The 22,500-nt window shown below is 37.9% G+C and overlaps 1 protein-coding gene across 2 annotated transcripts in view; it reads right to left on the bottom strand.

Moving 5' to 3' along the window:
- The window catches only part of CACHD1 (cache domain containing 1), a 139,336-nt gene that overhangs the window by 66,965 nt on the left and 49,871 nt on the right, over window positions 1-22,500 (bottom strand). For both annotated transcript variants that reach the window (XM_026665980.2, XM_026665981.2), the window contains exon 2: window positions 17,375-17,437. In XM_026665980.2, coding sequence (XP_026521765.1) covers window positions 17,375-17,437 — 63 coding nt within the window. The remainder of the gene's footprint in view (window positions 1-17,374; window positions 17,438-22,500) is intronic.

The raw sequence follows: 22,500 nt of genomic DNA, 5'->3' as shown, positions 1-22,500 counted from the left end.
GCTTATAGGTAAACCAACAAGTATGGGAACAACTGCAAGGAGATTTACTGAAATTGTTTCGCTGTCTCTGAGTGTTTTTAAGATCTCCAGATTTTTCAGTCCAGCCATTTTTTCTGACATAAAACTTAAGCCAATCTCTCATTAAAATCAAATAGATATCACTCATAAATTAATTCTACTGAAATCTAACAAATGAATTTATAAACTGGAAAAATCTTATATGAATATGCATATGAATATGGTGCATTAGTTGATATGCTATATGTGATAGAAAAAAAGTAATGGTAATAACTCTACAATGTTCAAGTAGCATTAACAATGGAAGCAGATCTCTTTTTAAAATAGTGGTAGATATATAAAATCTATAACATAGAAATTTGTCATAAAAAGCTGGAATATTCCATGCTAATTCAGAATGTACTCATCCAGATTGTCCAGAAAACAGACCTTTATTGGTTCTTTTTAAAGTGAGGAAATACTTGCCTCAAAAAGACCTTCAAAGGTCCAGGAAGATGAGAATCTACTGCAAAATGAGAATCTACTGCATGGCTAGGCAATTAAATTTTCCAAGGGGAAATTTATGAGAAACTGGGAATGTTGTAGAGGGCTTATGCCCCACTCCCTGCTCTGCTTCTCTGCTCCTTCTGCTGTCCCAAACCCCCTCACTGCTGCTGCCAGGGCTATTTTAAAAGCATTATGGGCCCCAGGCAAAGCAGTGTACTGGGGCCCCTATGACAAATACTAGCAGAAAAATGTAAATGTCGATAAAATTAAATGTAATTTCTATGTTGGTATTAATAAAAATGCAGTAAAATGTAATAAATGCTGCTGTATTTATACGATACAAGATGCACTGAAGGGTTAACATACACAGATTCGTATGGGGTCCCTATGGTTGTGGGGCCCACAGGCAAGTGCCCATCAGCCCCATGCGTTAAGACAGGTTGCTGCACCTCTGCCACACCCTCCGATGCTCCAATGCTGATTTCATGCTGATGTCCCAGCCCCTAACAATATCCCATCCCCCATTACCAATGCCCTGGGCTATACTGGGATTGCCTGTGGGCCAAATGTAGCTCGTAGGTCATAAAATGCCCAGGTCTGATCTACCAAATCCTTACCTCTATTGACCTAACACCCAGCAAATTTAAAATCCCTTAATTTCTAGACCACCTACATTTGTTTGCTTCTAATTTCTGTTCTGCTAGCCTGCTCAGCATGGAAACGTTAAATCACTACAGAGCACAGTCAAGGAGGAACATAGGTTTGCTTTGTAATGTAGCTTACAGGTGGCATTGTGCAGATACACAATCACTGTCATTTATTCCAAATGCTACCACCTATTGAATTGCACAGTTGAATTGGATAAGCACAGTCAGCATGGGTGATACAGCTACTACTGCTGTACCACAATGAAAACAGTAGCTCTGCAGTAGACGTGTCTTTTCTTTCAATAGTTTTTTTTCACATCTTGTTCTGCACAAAAATATATCTGTAAGCAACTTGCTAAAACAAGAATATATTCTGTATGTACACACACGTGCGTGTGTGTGTGTGTGTGTGTGTGTGTGTGTGTGTGTGTGTGTGTGTAGAATTTTCTGCCCAGTTACTAACTAATCCTGTTACCCAACTCAGCATTGAAAATTTTATGGTTTTCCTCTGTCCATTTGAAGTTTTCTTCATAATTCTTATTCTGAATCCTTAAGCTCCCTATAGTTTATGGTCTGAATGAAGAATAATTTTACAATAATTTACAGCTCAAAGCAAAATGTTCAGCAACTTATTTTAAGTGCATTCTGCCTTCAGAAAAAAAGGCTAGATTTATTTAATTAGTGCTGGATAATTAGTTGATATTTTTTAATCCTCCTCATTCTATTTTTCCATATTCCTAAAATTTACAAAAGGAAATGATTGAAAAAACACAGCTCAATTTCTACATATAAATATGTAATTTGTATATTATGTCTGCATTTTGATAAATGCCTTCCCTAACTATTAACAACAGGCCATTTCATCATAATTTACCTTCTTATGTGAATAATTAGGCCTACAGTGATAAGTGCAGGGGCCCTGCCTCAATTGTTTCTATCAAATTCTACGACTCAATTAAGGCTCTCAAAGGACACCCTTTTAAACAAAAAGTTGTTCAAATAAAATGACTTGTGGCATATTTAATTGTCATTATAGAATGATTTATTACTAATACTCCAGAGGTTTATTGATTGCCCAATCTACATTATGGATCTAAAAGTATGAAATTTCTTTCAAATAGAATGCCACGCATAGTTGAATGTTTCTGTGGGTTGAGAGTTTATTTGTCAACTTCAGTGTTGTCTCTATCATAAGTGGCTTACACATTAGGATTAAGAGATCAACTAGTTGCTCAAAACAAGCAAGACGATCACGAAAAGAATGCATGGCACAGATTGGGGAGGACAGCAACATAAACCAGCAGTCCCCAAACTTTGGGGATTCCCTGGAGAGAGTTTTTTCCGCGGACCTCAAACCAACCGATCATCACTATAAAGTCCTTGACTTAACAATAGTTCATTTAACAACCAAAGTTACAAAGCATTAAAAAAGTAACTTAAGACCGTTTTTCATATGACCAATGCAGCATTCCCATGGTCACATAATAAAACACACGCTTGGCAACATATTTATGATGGTTATAGTGTTCCAGGTTCATGCAATCACCTTTTGCGACCTTTGACAAGCAAAGTCAGTTGGGAAGCCAGATTCATTTAACAATCATTTAACTAATTTAACAACTGGTGTGATGTTAAATGTGGAAAGGTCGTAAAATTGGGCAAAATTCTCCTAACAACTGTCTCAGTTACTAACAGAAATTTTGGGCTCAATTGTTGTCATACGTCAAGGACTACCTGTATATTGTTTCCCCCCCCTCAAAACTCAAGAGCAGTGCTAAGAAACAATTATTGCACATGTAAATAAGAGGAACTGAGCTAAGTAATGCAACTGTTGTTAACAAGCTCATTTAACACTACTGTAATACATTATAGGTAGTATTAATTTAGACCTGATATTGTTTTATCAGAAAAGGCCTGCTGAATCCGAAAGTCCTTTCCTTTCTAACTGATTATAAGACTGTGGTATATCAAATTGAAATGTCTAATGCTGCAACAATTCTCCTTTACTTTTAAAGGGACTTAATTGTTTGTATTATTGGATAATTAATACTTTTTCACTGTTTCAATATGCTAATGTTCAAATTATTGGATATAAGCTGCCCAAAATTGTCTGGAAGTCAAATTTAATAAAATAAATAAAATAATCACAGAGCACATTTTAATGTGACAGGACTCTTTTCTTTGGTCTAGTGAGATGGAAGAATTTGAAATTTCAACTTTAAAACTGGGGTTTGCATTAGTCCAAATTATTAAACGGATTTGCTTGAAACAAGCCAGGCGAATTCCTTGGGTTGTTAAAAAAAAATCTACACAGCTTAAATACTGTACAATGTAACTTGTCTATTTAGCTGTAATGCTAAACCAAAAATAAAACTTTTTATGTGAGAATGTGTTTACATAAAAATAAAAGCTTCTCTCCTGCTGGGACAGAAAAGCACAGAGATTTGAAGCTCACGGGGCATTATTCTCATTCATCAGGCTGAAGCATCAGAAGCAAACACACAGAGAAAGACCTTAACAAAAGAATTGGAGTGAGTCAACAATCTGCCTAGCCAACAAATTCAACAACCTACATTGCATATCAATCTCCTGGCTGCCCTTATGAAAATACGAAAACATTTTGCATAGAAGTTGCTCAAGATGCCTCGGGAATAATACAAATGTATTCTTTGCAATATAACCACCATAGTGAAATTAGTGGGCAAGGCCTTGCTTGAGAGGCAGGCTCTCAATTTCAATCAACATTCAAGCTGAGGAGGCAGAGTTGAGTTCACATATCAAGGAGATTATCCCCCAACATTCTACCTTTTGTCTAGGTAGAAAATGTGTTGGTCTTTTTAAAATTAAAGAGATAAGCCGGAAACTGAAGCTGAGGAAGAGAGAGGGCCTTCTTTCCTTCTTTCCTAATCAACTGCAGTGGAACTGGGGGGGAGGGGGGGAGGGAACGGGACTCCAGGGATAATTTAAAACAGAGGGATATCTGTTTTTGTCTTTTTTTCTAAAAGAATAGATGAAAAATATGCAGCTAAAAATGCTGCATACAGTTCATTTCTATTTTGACTATGTGGACTTAAGTCTAATATTTTGAGTTTGGTGCATGTATTCTACATACCAGCTCAGTAATTGTGTGCTTTTATTTATTTACAATGTTTTTATACCACAATATTTTGCAGAGATACATGCAATTTAAAACCTTCTCATAGCAAGGTCCTAAAATATAATTGGACCAAGCATCATCTTGCCATTTGTCTAAAATCTTATATTTCCTTTATACCCTTTGATGGAAGAACTTTTTAAATTGTGGCCTATTTAAATTGCACTATATTTCATCAGCCTTGCCACTGAATGCTTCACAATTGACTATATGCTATAGTCAATTAAAACTAAAAAGTAATGTTTTTTTACATTCATTTTTTAAAATTGATTTTAGTGCTTGCTTGCAAGAATGGTCTATTTCCCCCAAAAAGGGAAGGATTCTGCTGGCTATATGTTTCAGGAGATGGTGCTACATCACTGTTTTCTAATTTTAAAAAAAATCAGAAAACAGATAATGGATTTTTATAAAGCCCTATCTTTGCCATATATTGACAAAGCTCAATAGGTGATAACAGCAGTAAACATCAAGCCAGAAACCAAGATGAAATGTGAAGATAGGAGGCTTTGTAGGAGTAGCAGGTTGAAAGTTCCAATCTTTCATCCTACCATCTCAATCACCCTTTGGCAACCACAAAAATAAACTCGTTTTTGACTATTGTCTATTTTTAATCACCCTTTGGCAACCACAGAAATAAACTAGTTTTGACTACTGTCGATTTATCTATTTTTCTTCCTGGTTATCTCTAAAAAGCATACTCGTTAGATCCATGACATCCAATATTCATGTCCAATTATTCCCCCAACTCCCTCAAGTTTTAATATTACGAACAGTCTACTGTTATCAAGGCATCCAAGTTATTCTAAAAATATTTTCTCCATGGTAAGGTTATGACATATTCTTTTATGTGAGAGGATTTAACTTTTAAGGAAAGTGTTCTCTCTTGTATACATATGGACCATTTTAGGATACTGTCAGCATAGCCCCTCTCCTCCAGTCCTTAGCCATTTATAGGCCACTATGCTCCACACATTGGGAGAGGTGTTTGTTTCAAGCCAGACTTCTTCCAGGGTAAGAGAGATACTTCAGGAAGAACAGTGGTTGTGAAGAGTCAGTCAAATTCATCATTCTCTATTACTTGTAAGTAAAGAAAAGAAGTTGCTTCTGGTTTTTTTTTACTAAAGATATGCAATCTTTCTGCTGTGAAAGTTTTTTATTACAGGAATTTAGCTATGATTATAATAAAGGTGCAGTACTGAAATTCCTTCCTTTTATTATAGGGGTTTTCTCCTCCCCCAATAAAATGACTTTCAGGGGCTATTCTCTTGCTCATTGAAACAACAATGTATAAAATTTATTTCTACAATTTAGCAATGTTCCACTAAGATAGTGGCAATCTAACACACAACAGAATGGCAGGCACTCCAAGGTACCACTGAGCCTGTTGCCCATCCTTGTTATACACAATGTGAACCAAAGTGGCTGTTGTGGTCCTAATACTAATAAATAATATACAGCCATAAATCAACAAAGAGCTCGATACATTTGACTGTTCTTTTCCTGAATAACATTATCAGCCCTGTTATTACAGAAAGATATTGCCAGCCAACAAGTGTAGCCAGCATTGTCTTGATCAATATGAAACAGAACTGCATTATCCTTGTATTAAAAGCAAGTAGCTAAAAAGGTATCTGTGCTTAATTTAAACTTAGGGTAAAATGACAGCAGACTTGCTTTTCAGTGTTTAAATCAGATTTGATTTGATCAGTATTAAAACTGAATTCAAGGTCCATGCTTGACAATTTGATTTGATTCAAAGTAGAACAACAATCAAATACTGAAGATTCCTAATGAAGAAATAGAAATAACTTTTCCAAAGTCAAATGTTATAAGCAGTTCAGAGTCATTTTGATAGATATGTTGTATATAAATTTAATAAATAAAATTAAATAAATAAATAAAAGGGTCAGAATTCATTCTACAGTGATTGTGAAAGATGAAGCAGAGCAAGACAAAGACCATGGCCATAGCAGTTAAGTGTAGGGATTCAATCTAAGAGAGAGACAAAGAACAGGTACATTACACAATTTTGTTCGATAGGTGAATTTATGATTTCAGATTACAGGCAGTCTCTGAGTTACAAATGTGATATGTTCCTAAATTTGTCTTTAAGTAACATTTGTGGGCAAGTAAGAACAGGTAGATATAGTTCTTATTTACCATCAGCTGTATATTAGTATATACACTGCTCAAAAAAATAAAGGGAACACAAAAATAAGACATCCTAGATCTTGAATGAATGAAATATTCTTATTAAATACTTTGTTCATTACATAGTTGAATGTGCTGACAACAAAATCACACAAAAATTATCAATGGAAATCAAATTTAGCAACCCATGGAAATTAAAGTGAAAAAAAAAAAACACTACAGGCTGATCCAGCTTTGATGTCATGTCCTTAAAACAAGTCAAAATGAGGCTCAGTCGTGTGTGTGGCCTCCACGTGCCTGTATGACCTCCCTACAATGCCTGGGCATGCTCCTGATGAGGTGGCGGATGGTCTCCTGAGGGATCTCCTCCCACACCTGGACTAAAGCATCCCCCAACTCCTGGACAGTCTGTGGTGCAACGTGGCATTGGTGGATGGAGCGAGACATAATGTCTCAGATGTGCTCAATTGGATTCAGGTCTGGGGAACGGGAGGGCCAGTCCATAGCATCAATGCCTTCGTCTTGCAGGAACTGCTGACACACTCCAGCCACATGAGGTCTAGCATTGTCTTGTATTAGGAGGAACCCAGGGCCAACCACACCAGCATATGGTCTCACAAGGGGTCTGAGGATCTCATCTTGGTACCTAATGGCAGTCAGGCTACCTCTGGCAAGCACATGGAGGGCTGTGTGGCCCCCTAAAGAAATGCTACCCCACACCATTACTGACCCACTGCCAAACCGGTCATGCTGGAGGATGTTGCAGGCAGCAGAACGTTCTCCACGGCGTCTCCAGACCCTGTCACGTCTGTCACATGTGCTCAGTGTGAACCTGCTTTCATCTGTGAAGAGCACAGGGCGCCAGTGGCGAATTTGCCAAGCTTGGTGTTCTCTGGCAAATGCCAAACGTCCTGCACGGTGTTGGGCTGTAAGCGCAACCCCTACCTGTGGACGTCGGGCTCTCATACTACCCTCATGGAGTCTGTTTCTGACCGTTTGAGCAGCCACATGCACATTTGTGGCCCGCTGGAGGTCATTTTGCAGGGCTCTGGCAGTGCTCCTCCTGTCCCTCCTTGCACAAAGGTGGAGGTAGGGGTCCTGATGCTGGGTTGTTGCCCTCCTACGGCCTCCTCCACGTCTCCTGATGTACTGGTCTGTCTCCTGGTAGAGCCTCCATGCTCTGGACACTATGCTGACAGACACAGCAAACTTTCTTGCCACAGCTCGCATTGATGTGCCATCCTGGATGAGCTGCACTACCTGAGCCACTTGTGTGGGTTGTAGACTCCGTCTCATGCTACCACTAGAGTGAAAGCACCGCCAGCATTCAAAAGTGACCAAACCATCAGCCAGAAAGCATAGGAACTGAGAAGTGGTCTGTGGTCACCACCTGCAGAACCACTCCTTTATTGGGGATGTCTTGCTAACTGCCTATGCTTTCCACCTGTTGTCTATTCAATTTGCACAACAGCATGTGAAATGGATTGTCAATCAGTGTTGCTACCTAAGTGGACAGTTTGATTTCACAGAAGTGTGATTGACTTGGAACTACATTGTGTTGTTTAAGTGTTCCCTTTATTTTTTTGAGCAGCATAGTTTATCTTTACCTTGAAGCACATATTAAAAGAGGTTGTACAAAGTTGTATATGGCCTTATAGCAGCTGAAGCCCTTGGTAACAGTACAGTACACTTTGGTGAACCTTTCTCTAATTAGGAACTTGTTCTTCTAATTTTGCCATCCCTGCTTTAACGAATGGAAAGGTTTCAGCTCTTTTTCCAAACCCTTTTTCGATGCTGGAGGTATTAGATCCCGTTTTTCTTCCTCAAATGCTATCATCCACTCTGATCACTTTATTATTTTCACTTTATTTTCAATTGTGATTGTTTTCCTTTTCTTTGATGCGTCATCTTCCATTAGATTTACACTTTGAACGCATAGTTACAAAGTAAAGAAGAAGAAAAATTAAGCCAAATACAAAGGCAAACACTCAACCCAGTGTAAATGGCAATGTGGTCTCACTTAAAATGGTGGATGGCGTTCTCTTTCCTTGACCCAACAAACTATTGAAGCTACACAACGTTTTTGTAAGCGTTAACACAAACTTCTGCATACATTCATCGTTACAAATTATTGATTTAATTTAAAATTTTTAATATAATAGGCTTTATGTATGACAATACTTAAGGCTTTAAGTATTAGTTGTCCATAAATCAGATATTTTTAACCCAGGGACTGCCTGTACAAATGAATGGAAAGTTAATGATGGCAAACCCTCAGTTTTCAATGTAAAAGATATTTTAACTAAACAAGGTATTGTTTAAATGGACATATTATTCTGTATTTTGAAAGATGAGGTTGGTCTGGTCTTCCTAAATAAGTTTTTCTCACTTTCTAAGATCATTTAAAGTGAATACTCTGTAATTGCTATTTTAAAAAGTTGCCAGTAAAATATTTTCTCCCTCTTTGAAGAGAGAAAATATTGATTTTGTGTGTATGTTTGCTTTATGTAGCAAAAATTGATTTCAGAGGTTTTCTACTATTATGTGAGACCCATCCATGCTGCAGGCATTTTCTGTTTGAGGTTTTTTAACATTCCATATTTCTGAAAATTCCATACGATTATCATAGTATGAATTAATAAAGAAGTTGTAAAGCCGTATGGAAATATTGTACCTAATGGCAGATAACGCCAATGTGCTGGACAACAAATCACAGGTTTTACCTCAAGTATTCTCCTCAGTTGCCAGTGATATGAAACATAATTATCATTTTTGCACAAGCCAACAGGTGTATTTCTTCACTGTTCTTGTTTTTCAGAAATTATTGTAGAAAAAACTATCAGAAAAAAATTTAGTTGATGAACCAGCAACATATGCTTTTAGGGTGATGCTTCCAAAGACAAATGATCCACAAGAAGAGGAAACACTGATAGAGGATTAGGTTTGCTTACAATACACCCTCACATTTGTTTTAATATGATCAATTTGTATACATTACCTTTACTCATAAAGCTCTAGTCCTTGTGATTCATTAGCCCTAAAAGACTTAGTTATTATTAAAACCAAAGTGCTCACTTACTCTTTCGATCTTTTCAATCCTGAGCTTTTAACCATTGTAGCTGTACTCTAAGGGGCCTCATCTATCTTCTCCGACACCTAAGAATTCATCACAATACTAAGAATGTTTAGACATTTATTTATATCTAGTTAAGAGTTAATATATGCATCTAGGGAGGTGGTGTAAGTAATACCTATTGGAGGCTTTACCAGCAAACACTTCCAAATGTGTCTCTTCTTCTAAAATCCCTTGTATAATTTAACCCATATGATTTTAAATAGTGTGCAGACCACCCACAAAATTGTACTGAACGGCATTATTCTTCAAAGAAGCCCAATGAAACAGCCTCTGGAAGGATCAAAATGTTTCCAATGAGCCTATATTTTATAGCTACTTCAACAATGTCCTTTTAGCTCTCAATTTCACACAAAATTCTCACAGATTCACACATATGCACAAATGTGGCATGCTCCCAATAAACGAATGGTTACCTTGACTACAATTTTCAGTCCCACACAGGGTAGTCAATGTATCTCAAGATGTTTTATAATTAGATTGGTGTGACTACTAGATTTACTTATTTTATGGGCTTAGATATAGATGCTCACTGGCAGTCCGAGGTGAGAAGGAAAGGCATGCAGGTAAATCAGCAAATTGACAAAGCAGGAAACAACCACAAAGCAATGCAGTAAAAGGAACATATGTTCTGCTAAAGGAGTATCAGATCAATTTTTTATTACAAAGACCAACATATAGTAAAAATCTATTTAGTAGATTTACTTGTAAGAATTTATTAATACACAATTTCTCAACCTCAGCAATTTTAAGATGTGTGGGCTTTTTAAAGCTAAAGAGGAAAGGACAAACTTGCTTAAGAACTGCTGCTAGTTAAATTCATTGATACAGTTTGTAGATCATTTCAGATTTTCTGAAAGTGAAAAGAGAAAAACCTGTTGCTAATTTTAAATCCTGAACGTAATTCAAAATCTTGAAATAATCACGAAAACTTTAAATTAGATTACTACTTTCAAATGTCTCCATTAATTATCTATTTTTTTAGGCTGTTTAGATATTATTTTAAGGTTGTCTTGGCACATTATTTAATCCTGTTGCCTGGAAACATTTTTTGCAGCTCCAAATCCATGGTCTTTAATTCCTTTGCCTTTGCTGTGCCAGAAGTCTATTATGCCAATCATTTGTAATTCTCATCCAGAACCAAGCAAGCCAGCAAGAAAATAAAGTCATTCAACTGTCTGCAGATCAGGCAAAAAAGTCAAGATCTTGCAACAGCAAAATGACCAGGGGATGCTTGGTGCAATAAACAGAAAGAAAACATGGTAAATTGTATTTAAAAGGCTCATAGTAGCTCTTAAAATCTACAATTAAGAGATTCTGTGGTGATCTTGGGTCCAATGTTATTGACCATTTGTGTATATCTGTTAACTTCTCACAACTTCCTGGACAAGTCCCTGCAGTTTTCTTGGCAAAGGTTCTGGAAGTGGTTTGCCATTCTCTTCTTCTTTGCACTAAAGAGTGACAAGGTCATCCAACTGGCTTTGTGTCTAAGAGGACTAGAACTCACAGTCTCCTGGCTTCTAGCCTGATGTCTTAACCCCCAGACCAAACGGGCGTTGGTCCTATCTGAACGCTTCTTCTCGGGGAACCGAAGGGAGAATCCAGGATGGGTAGTCTCTAGTCTCCTAGCTCTGCAGACTGAGTTGAAAAATTGAGGACACACCCCCTGGTAATGGTCCCCAGTTCTGAACGACGTCAAAGCGAATTCAGTTGCTCCTCATCCTCAAATTGATAGCTTGGTTGATACTGCGAAAAAAAGGGACATTTCCTATCTACTCCGACCTGACAGAATACAGGGTGGGACTGGATTCTCCCTTCAACTCCCCAAGAAGAAGTGTTCAGGTAGGACCAGCACCCCTTCTCCACTGAGCCGAAGGGAGAATCCAGGATGGGACATACCAAAGCTGGCTGATGGCTGTCCTACGGGTGGGATCTGAATTGGTCGGAGGTCCCCACCTCTGCTTGAACACCCTGCAGGACTCGTCTTCCAAAGGACACCTCTGCTGAGGCAAAGGAGTCAATTTTGTAATGTCTTATGAATGGGGTCACCAATGACCAGGTCACAGCTCTACAAATGTCCAGAATCGATGCCTGCATTGCCCAGGCTGCGGTGGTTGCTGCACTTCTGGTTGAGTGCACAGTGATTCTCCTGGGTACAGGAAGGCTCTGTAACTCATAGGCCTTTGCAATGCAGGCTCTGAGCCAGAGACCCACTGTGGAAGGTATCACTCTGCGACCCAAAGTTGATGGCTGAAAGGAAACGAACAGGGCTTCCGTCCTCCTAAGAGAAGAGGTTCTTTTAATGTTAATACGGAGGGCCCTCCTAATGTCCAAGGTGTGCCATTTTCTCTCTAGTGCATGGGTAGGCTCTGGACAGAAGTTAGGCAAAATCAATTCCTGTGAACAATGGAATAAAGAGTTCACCTTGGACAGAAAGGTAGGGTCCAACCGCAGAACCACCCTGTCTGCATGGAATACGCACAGATCCTTCCTGATAAGGCCGCCAACTCCGAGATACGCCTGGTAATGGCCACCAAGAATGACACCTTGCACGTGAGTAGGTGAAGGCTGACTTTATGCAAGGGTTCAAATGGGGGGGGGAGTCAGTGCCTGCAGGGCCTTAGGCAAATCCCAGGTGGGGTAGCGGTGGACCACCGGTGGCTTCAAATTCGTGGCTCCCCTAAGGAAGGCTTTCACCCTAGGGTGTTGGACCAGAGTAGTGGAGCCCTTGACCGGAATCACCGAGGCCAAGGCAGCCACCTGTCTCTTCAAGGTATTGGGGGCGAGACCTCTAGCCAACCCGTCCTGCAGGAACTCTAACACATTTGCAACAGAAATAACAGTGGGTTCCAATGCATCCTTTAGAAGGCTCCTACATTAGCCTTTTAAATGTCTAGTACTTGACATTGTTACGAGCTGTACTACTTGGATGGAACAACAACTGTTATGAGAGTTTAAGCTTTGTAACAATGTCTCCAAGGTAAGTCGACCACAGCAGGTTATTCCAATCTATACACTAAGCAACAAGTGTTTTTGTTAATTTTTTTCCTATTGACAGAAGATGATCTACACATAAAAAGAATTTGATTCCCTGAGGCAAGCCTCAAACTTCTGTTCCTATTTTCCTAGCTACCTTTCTGTCATGCAAACTTATTAGGACTACATTAAGTTGCTTTCTCTGGGAGGAACTGGCATTTTCCCTGGCAAAAAAAAAAAAAAAGACTCCCCCCAGGCTCTTGCTGTCTCTTCTAATGCTCTGATTTCATTTTTGGCTCAAAATATTGCACATATCTGATTTATTTGATATTGGCTTAGAGTGTTATGTGAAGTTAACTATTGTGTCTTATTCAATAAATCATGGTACAATCACGCCACATCCTAAAGTGATGCATGAGCCCACTTATTGGCAATATTCGACATTAGCTGATTTAAGAAGGAACTTCTGTTCATCTCCTGTTTGCAAGAATACAACTGGTGCTTTCAACAGATAGGCAGTATAACACGTGTTCAGGGATGATGTTATAATTGCTAAGCAGCAATGTAATATTCTGGTTTGTACGTTATTCCCCTAAACCAGGGGTCTTCAAACTTGACAGCTTTAAGACTTGTGGACTTCAACTCCCAGAACTCCTCCTCCAGTCATGTTAGCTCAGGAATTCTGGGAGTTGAAGTCCACAAGCCTTAAACTTGCCAAGTTTGGAGATCCTTGCCCTAAACCATTCTGTGGCTTCATCAATTTGTTGATCAGAAAGTATAATATCCTTAGTAGTTATAATGGTTAACTCCAATTCTATTATACAAAGTTCAGAATTGACCTTCCTACATGGAAAATATATCCCAGCACTCTAATGCAGGTAATGGGTAAATATTTTTTTAAAGTATTTTTTATCTATTTCATAGATAGGATCTACAGAACAGAATGAATCTCAAATCATACCACAAAGGCTCCATTAGTCATATGAACGGATTTTGTTGTCCAAAACTATCACATTAGCCTATGAGAAATCATGCTGAAACAGAATGAATCCCAAAAAGGGTTTAGTCTTCAAAAGAGAATGAGCCACACTTAACAAGGTCGCTAGGGCACAATCTTCCAATGCAGTAAAGATGGAGAGTGGAGAAATAAGAGATTTCTCTCTCCTTGTAGTGTAGGTGCAAATGTGAGGTCATTCTTGATTTCACCAAATTTGCTTCTGGTCTTCCTCCAGAGTGCTCCAGAATTGCAATGTCTGTTTCATGCCCTGAACTATTGTAGCAGCTCATCAAGAGCCTGAATATCACTTGCGTATGAGTACAAATCTTTACGTCACTCCATTTAGTGTGCTAATTGTGCCCAATCCTGGATGGAAGACCCTGCTTGCAACCACTCATGCCTTAATCATTTCTTAGTTAGGGTACTGCAAAACTCTTTATCTGGGTCTGTTCTTGAAAATCATCTGGAAACAAGAATTGTTCAGAATGTTGCAGCAGCATCGGTAGCTATGGGTAAATCTTGAAATATTTAAGGTGAAATTGATATAAAATATTTTATAAATGGTATGTAACTCCATTACTAATTAGCAAAATAGACAAATCATACAACATTAAATGTTGAAAATGTCCTAACAATGTTGTTAACAAAGAAGGAACAGTTAATCATCTATAGTACAATGGTTGTATTAAAAGAAAGTACTGAAAAAAAAAAATACTCTGAGCTGAAACCACACATTTTTATTAGATATAATTCCAGAAACCATAAATGTAAAATATCACAATTACTGTATGCTGACAACTGCAAGACCAAATTTGGTATAATATTAGAAAAGAGAAACTTTGCCAACAATAGACTGGTTGACCAGAGTGAGAAAAACGTAGCAACGGCAAAATTGAAAGTATATACCAAGGGTCCCCAAACTTGCCAACTTTAAGACTTGTGGACTTCAACTCCCAGAATTCTCCAGGCAGCATAGCTGTCTGGAGAATTCTGGGAGTTGAAGTCCACAAGTTTTAAAGTTGCCAAGTTTGGAGACCTCTGGCTATAGACCTATTATAGAGGTCTAACCAAATCTATGCAGGAATGGCTCCCTTTTATCCTATATATCAGGGTTCTCCAATCCCCGGGCCGTGGACCAGTACCTGTCCATGGCCCATTTGGAACCAGGTTGCGCAAGCAGCGGGCGAGCGTAAAGCTTTAGTTGCATAAGCACGAGATTAGTTGCATGCAAGGAAGCCATCTCCTTCCTCCTACTGCCACCGCTGCCAGTCCATGAGTCTGAAAGGTTGTGGACTGCTGCTACATATTATACAGGAAGCCAAATTTAGACACCGGACTACCTGTAAACAGCTAGCATCTGTTTGCAATTAAAAATATATTAAAACCACTTATACTAAAACTAACCAAATAAACAAAAAACCTTGGCACCATAGCTAAACTTTCAGATGCCGGCCACAAGTTCATCTCATCAACCTTACCTTGTGCTTACAGATTTTTAGTGCTTTTTGGAAGATTTAAAAGAAAGGGGGGAGGATGCCAAATTTCGGGCGAAAAGATGATCCATAGGGCAATGGCTGATATGGAAAAGGCATACTTCCTAGATTCTATAAGATGGAACATATAAGAGACTGGGAGCATGTCCAATCTGTTCCATCTGAGAAGATGAGCTGGAGGGACCCAAAATCCAAAGCCACTGTGACTTGCCAGGGTTAACAGAATTAAGTAAAAGTCACTCTATCCATCTCCTGACAGCCTCCGGACAGTCAGCCAAACTTCGACAGCATTCATCTGTTCATCTAGTGATGGAAATGAATAACTGAATATCACCAGCATTCTGATGATACTGAACCCCATGCCATCAAATTATTTCCCCCAGAAATTTCATGTAGGTATTACGAGAGGCGAGTTAAAAAAACAAAAACTGAAGCCCAGAGGAACATCCTTAATTCACCTCTCCTTCTCCACCAACACTGCCTGGAACCAGAAAGTAGAAAGCAGAAAACCACCAAACAAAGTGCCTCCCACTCCCAACTACAAAGCTGGTCCAGAAGAACACCATGGTCAATGGCATTGAAAGCTGCTAAGAGGCCAGAGTGGTTGCATCACCCCCATTCCAGGCTCTCCTAAACTCATCTACAAGGACAAGGTTTTTAAAGAAAAAAGTTACCAGACCAATAAAAAAATAATAGATGAAAGGACTTAAAAGCAATTATCTTCAGTGTTAAGTGTATAAATGTCCTGGTTGTAAGAAATGGATGGAAGGGAAGGGAAAGAGAGAATGTGTCAGTAGAAAATTATCCTTTAATGTTTTTATTTATGCTTCTTGCTTGTTTCTCTGTTTTATATCACTATCAAATTAGACTTTTCTTTCCCTTTTAATTGTTAGCAAACAAGAAAAATACCTTTAAAAAAAAAAGAAATTGTAGTAATCTACTCTCCTCCCATCTCCAGCTGTGCTAGACTACAAGTACAAATACTATTTTTCTTACCTTATCCAGTTACAGCATCTGGCATAGGGCTAGATATGATGGGTGTTATACCTAGGTTTATCCATAGAGTAGGTAAGAGCAAGATAAGTGAATGCCCACCTTAGACTGTTTCTTCAAATAGTTAATATATTTTTACAAATTCCTTTATTATCTTGTGTAAGGTCAATTGGTTTAACCAATGGCAAAAAGTATACTTGATAACGTAATTATATCAAAAGCTTTACAATAAACTATTTAAATTATCAGTTACATGTCTAAAAAGTTTCCGTTGCGCCTCAAAGGATATGAAGATAAATCTCTTTTGTAATGGCTTCTAAAAAAACTTATGGATTCTTTTCTGTGTGGCAGTAACCTAGCTGAATTTGCTTTTAACAAAGTTACAGAAAAACTTTTGAAAATGTGTCTAATGGAAAATTAGTAATACCAAACATGTGTCCTTCAACATCAAACTGCACTGCCAATCTATACATATAATAAGTGGTTCAGGAGAAGCAATGTGTGTAGAGCAAATTTTGACAGTTAAAAACACCCAGAGTGGTCTTCTCCATATCCAATGAGTGTAGCAGTGGAGTTTGACACTTGAAGGACACATGCCTAGAATTTGACACTTAAAGGACACATGCCTAGAATAAGTACTATATGCTGCACAACTTACAGAAAAAGTGGCATCTGTTTCAGAAAGTAGAATCCCAAGATATTTCCATGTCTCTCCTAATCAGCATAGCCAAAAAGAAACGTGTTATCATCCTCTGGCATTGACTGGGGACAATTAAGCCAGTTGGGTTTTTTAAAGCTTTTTTCCTGCAGACTTTTTGTTTCAAAACAGTCCTTTTCTGTGGACTCATGTGGCCCTCCCCATCCTTGCATTCTCTGATCCACTTTCCCCCCACAGGCAAAAGAAAGGGAAAGTGTTTCCAGATGAACTGTCTTTGTTTGGCTTGGTCTTATTTACACTTCAGGGGGTTTGAATGCTCTTTTCTTGATGGAGAAAAACTTTACCAGAGAACTCTGAACTACTTTGAACACATTATTACCACCAGCATTAAAATGAAATGTTTTGCAACCATCAATGCTATTCAGTTAAGAAAAAACACTTTCAGTCTAACACTTTCAGGAATCCATCGCCATTGTCTAATGCAACAATATATTCAAATCTCAACAGAAACTTTTATAAGTTAGCAATCTAACATAATGAAGTGAAAAAAGCAAACAAACAAGGGGAAAGAACCCTATTGAATATATAGACCTAGGAGAAGACATTATGAAAAAAAAAATGGTGTATGTATTATTGTAGTAATTGGTGGTTAAGCAACACTTTCCTACCTGTTGAACTTCACTTTCTCCATTTGAGATTTTTTCTGTGTACACAAAGGAGTTGAATATCCGCTGCAACAAAATTAAGAAAGACCACTTAGACATCAAAGGACAATTATCATAGTTTTGACATATTAAATAAAAAGCATAAATAAAATGAATAAAAAGCAGCTGGATTCAGTACAGGTATTATAAAGCAAAAGATTAAAGTTTAAAAGAATTATCATAATAGAGAATTAAAAACCACAGCAGTTTCATTAGACACACATATGCTTCCTTAATTAAATTAAACGTATGTTTGTGTTTTGGTGGAAAAAGACTGGGATATTGCTTCCAGAGTGCCTGCTATTGCGTTCAAATGGTACAAATTTAAAAAAGCTACGCTTTACATCTGAAATCTGATTTTGCCCAAGTATGGAAATTGTTTACATGTACATTTAATTCAATGCAGCTTTTAAAAAATGTCTCCCCTCTCCCAATTTCGTTACTTTTAGGTTTTCTTCTCTGTTAATCTCAATTCATTAGGAACCAGTCTAGACTTCCAAACTGCTTTTATTTAATATCAAGTAAATGCCCCCACGGACATTTGCCATGATGGGAAGGGGTGGCCTTGTACTTTCTTCTCCCAGTGGTGAGGTTCACATAGAGTACTGCCACAGGCTTAATGCATCTCCCAAGTTTGAAACAAGGAATAATGCAGATATTGCACTGATAACCACTTTCACATTGCTCTGCTTTTTCTTTTTTTAACCAATTCAATTCCTTTTACACTTTTCTTTTTTTCTCTAGATCAGTACTAGTGAGGAATATAAAGTCAAAATCTAAAAACAATTTTTATTACTAATCATTGGCCTTAATTGGCCTAAATTATTCCTCTGGGAGGTCAAGGCTGGTATTTGTAGTCTTCTCTCCTTTTATATCCCGAGACCTGAAAGATAAGTTGGACTCAAACCAAGTGGGGACTTGAAGCTGGATCTATCCAATAGCTTATATAACCATTACACCAACTTTAAACATATTTCACTGGAATAAAAGAAAGAAGCAATCTTCCTTCTTAGGCCAAACTAATAAGACAGAAGAAACTGCTCACAGTTCAGGCACATTCTTGAACCAGAAACTTCCTAATGTAACTCAGGAACATTCAAATAGCACCGTAAAGAGGAGGAGAAAGTTACCCTGAGGCCTACAGACACCAGAAGCCTTATACTCTTGTTCCTTCTTTGCCGCATGCCTTCACCCAACCTAAGACCCAAAGGAAGATGCAGATGAGAAGCAGCATGGATAGAAAGAAGCTGAGGTGGAACCTTCAATCTCCTTTTTCTCCCACCTGCATTTAATTGGTGCGGATTAGAAGAAGCCCTTGTGGCACACTGTTTAAAAGTGCAGTATTGCAGGCAAACTTTGCCCACAGTATGGAGTTCAATCCTCCCGGGGCTCAAGGTTGATTCATCCATTTGTTCTTCCAAGGTTGGTAAACTGATGTTTTATATCAGGGGTTCTCAACCTGTGGTATCCTGTACCCTTAGGTGTCTGCGAGGTCACGGGGGGGGGGGTGGTCCACAAAGTCCTGAAGCAATGTTATAATTTAAATCTTAAATTGAGTCTTGGTCCGTGGCCACGGTCCGTGGCCACAAAAGGGATTTAAAGGGAGTCCATGGTGAAGAAAAGATTGAGAACTACAGCTCTACATTGTAAAGTGCCCAGAAAGTGCTGTAAAGCATTATGGTGTGGTATAGAAGTCTAAATGCCATTGCTATTGCTATCAAAGCTTCATCTCATCTAAGAGGTGCCTTAGGGTCCAGACAGCAGTTCCTAGGCCAAAAGGGGAATGCAGACACTTGTCCTTCAGTCCATGCCTATTAACAGCCTTTGCTAGCAACTTAAAAAGGGATTGGCTATTTACAAATTAAGAAAAGAGCAGTGCCTTTTACAGGCATGATATTCCCCTCTGAAAAAAAAATCAGGGCCGGCCAAAAGAGACCCCCCACCGCACACCAAGAAATCGCCCACCGCCCCACCGCCCGCCCGCCGCACCGCCCACCCGCCGCTCGCACCGCCCGCCGCTCGCACCGCCCACCTCGCACCGCCCGCCCGCTTTTGTTTTCTTCTATGGATGGATTCTGATTGTCTTAAGTTCAGCTCAGTCCCCTGACTTCCACTTTGCACTCAAGACAAGAAAGCAAGTATTATATATAACATCAAATCAAATGAAGATATAAAAAGCAGATTGGCAAGACAATTTTTCTCCAGCAGTCTTTCAGCCATTATTCAGAGGAGAAAACACAATTTACTGTGAAATAATCTTATATTTGTTCCACTGAGCTGATGATTGTCACTCTCCCTGATTTCTTTCCCTCTTGGGGATTTCAGGAATTTTAGAAATTTGAACTCTTGATTTCACAGCCACCCTTGAAGAGGGCACCATTAAATCTTCTGAGTTTTCAGGTTTCAGTGAGCTTAAAGGGATTAAAAAAGTAAAATACAACTATTCTAAATAAGCAACAGTCAAGTGTCCTCTCATTCTATAGCTTAATTAAAAGCTCTGATCAGTTACTAACACTACAAATATTATCCATCTCACCCTATTAAGTTATGAACATAATTTAAAATCGGAAGAAAAGACATTAAAGGGTATCATTTTGATGCAAAAATAATTCTCTTTTTTCACTGAATCTCTGGCCATCAAAAGAAATAAATAGTCCCAAACTAACATTGAGTTCCACCTACAGTGCAAAGCTAGCCTTTTACTTGAGCTTTACATTTAAAAATGATAAAACTGTCCTTTATTAAGAAGAATCATATTCTTTTTATTTTCACTAGAAAGTCAAAGAAAATGAGGTTCAAAAGATGTGATCCTATTGAACAGAGAAAAGGCAGAATCAAATTATTGTTATGCTACTAGCAATGCAATAAAGCAATGCTATTCTTAGCTTTTCAAAACCTTCCATAAACATAAAGCAGTGACAGAGAAGTTTTGCATCCACTTACTGTCATACTTTGAATATGATTAAGAAAAACTATCAAAGGTAATAATTTAATGTACAAACAAGAAGCAAGGTAGCATTGCAAGAAACAGCAGCTATGGCATATTAGTATATCTGACACAACTTTGTTTATGAAATATATTCAGCCATCAATTTTTCAAAAATTATGAAATAAAGTTAGCATTTTGGGAAATCTCCAGGAATAAAGATAGGATAACATAATTCTCTTACTGCTAATATTATCCCATCTCCAGCTTTCCTTTTCTTGGGAAAATTGTTGAATTTGTTGTCAACAGTAAAATATTCTCTCTCTCTCCCTCTCCCTCCCTCTCTCCCTCCATCCCTATATAATTAATTTTATTAAATATTTTATGGACACTAGTAATACAAACTAAAAAAGCATAGAAAGAAAAGAATAAGGTGCAAAAGAAAAAGTACATTAGACAATTTAAAAGAAAGATAAAAAAAGGTATTAAAGAAAGATAAATCTATAAAAGAAATGACTTCCAACCTTCAATTCAACTATAAACAATTCCCCCCCCCCCCAAAAAAAAGCTCTTAGTTTTACAACAGCAATCCCTTCATCTCATATCCCATCTCTTTTCTGCAGACAAATCTATAATGCATCAACTTTCAATTTTAGTGTCAGAAGAAAGTCCATTAAAAGTTTCCAGAAATAACTATATATAACTTTGATCAAATAAACCAAATTTATATACCTTCCTTTTACTTCTAACAATCTTAAACTTTAGTCTATTCAAATAATATCACAGAACTTCATTTCTTTTCATTTTTTTCTTCGTCCCTTCTCACAAGATTTTCCAAAGCTTTAACACGTCTCATTTGTAAATCCAGTGTAAAAAAAATATCCAGGTCATTTTCTTGATTTATTATTTGTATTTCCTTCTAGAATTTTTAAATATGTGATTTGTTTTGTGTTTCCAGTGAGACATTGTTTTCCATGTCATTCTTATAGCCTGTCATTTGTGGATCCACTTTAAATGCCATCTTTTGTCTGATCCAGTAAAACTTGTTCCTCACCTGCCATTTCTTCCATAACACCTTTTGGACACAATCTATCCATAGAAACAAACATTGCTGTTGACAGTGTTGATACTAACTTCTGACTCCATTTTTCAAAAGTGTCCATCAATATTTTCAATGTTATAATGTTTTGTGTCATTTTATGAGACCCAGTTAATTAAGCTGTTAATCAGGTTTGTGTATTTTTCTCTTTAACTAAAGTCTTTAGTTCCTTCTATTGTCCAAAGTTCTGTCACATGACCATGGTGGGGGGGGGGGGGGGGACACAAATACCAGAATTTTGAATCTGGGTCTTAAGTAGCCCCCTAGTAGGGAGTATGGCAACTTCAAACAGTTGCTAAGCAACTGGTCATATATTGAGGGCTATTTGTACTCTGGAGATTAGTTGGTGCCCCTTTTGACCTTCTGGCAATGATTAAAGACAATATTATCATTGGGGGGACTTTGGGGGATGGATAGTGATCAGTGCATTTCATATTTTATGGTAGATTTGTCTTTTTATTGATCTTTACAATGCAAATCATTTTCTGAGCCCAACGGTACATAAATACTATATATAAACAAACAAAAATGCTTGCTATAGAACTGTAAAAATTATGAGGAAATCAAATTGTCACCACAATAAAGCATATTCATAAAATTTGCTGTTTGGCCTACTGTCCAAGAATTTGAACTGTTGAGGCCCAATTCTAACAAAAATAAGTATTTGTAAAAGCCAGTGAGACAAAGAGAATAATTGCTCCAAGTTAGACTAATACTGTAATGAAAGACATCTAGACTATAAAAATCAGAAGGAAGTCCCATCAGAGGCAGTGTATTTCTAGACATAACCTCTTGGAAACTCTTATTTACCCTCAATAAAGAAGAGCTGGAAACGTACCAAATATGTCATCAAGGTACTTTTTTTAAAGCCAAAAGAAGGGGGGAGCAAGAAAATTAGTTCCATATGCTAAAACAATTCAGCATTTAGTATATGTAATTTGACTAATGTTATAGTCTTGACAATGTACATGGCAATCTTTCAGAGAACTAAAGCTGATGTTATGCAATCTCAAAATATAAAGCAGATGGTAGGGTACCCCTCCCTCCCCCAGGTACACTATTAAG

Source organism: Notechis scutatus, chromosome 3 (assembly GCF_049901735.1).
Source record: "Notechis scutatus isolate UNSWTSFEM ecotype Mainland chromosome 3, rNotScu1.2, whole genome shotgun sequence".
In the NCBI taxonomy this organism is placed as follows: Eukaryota; Metazoa; Chordata; class Lepidosauria; order Squamata; family Elapidae; genus Notechis; species Notechis scutatus.
Note: the sequence above shows the minus strand (reverse complement) of the source record. Positions and strands in the feature narration are given on the sequence as shown.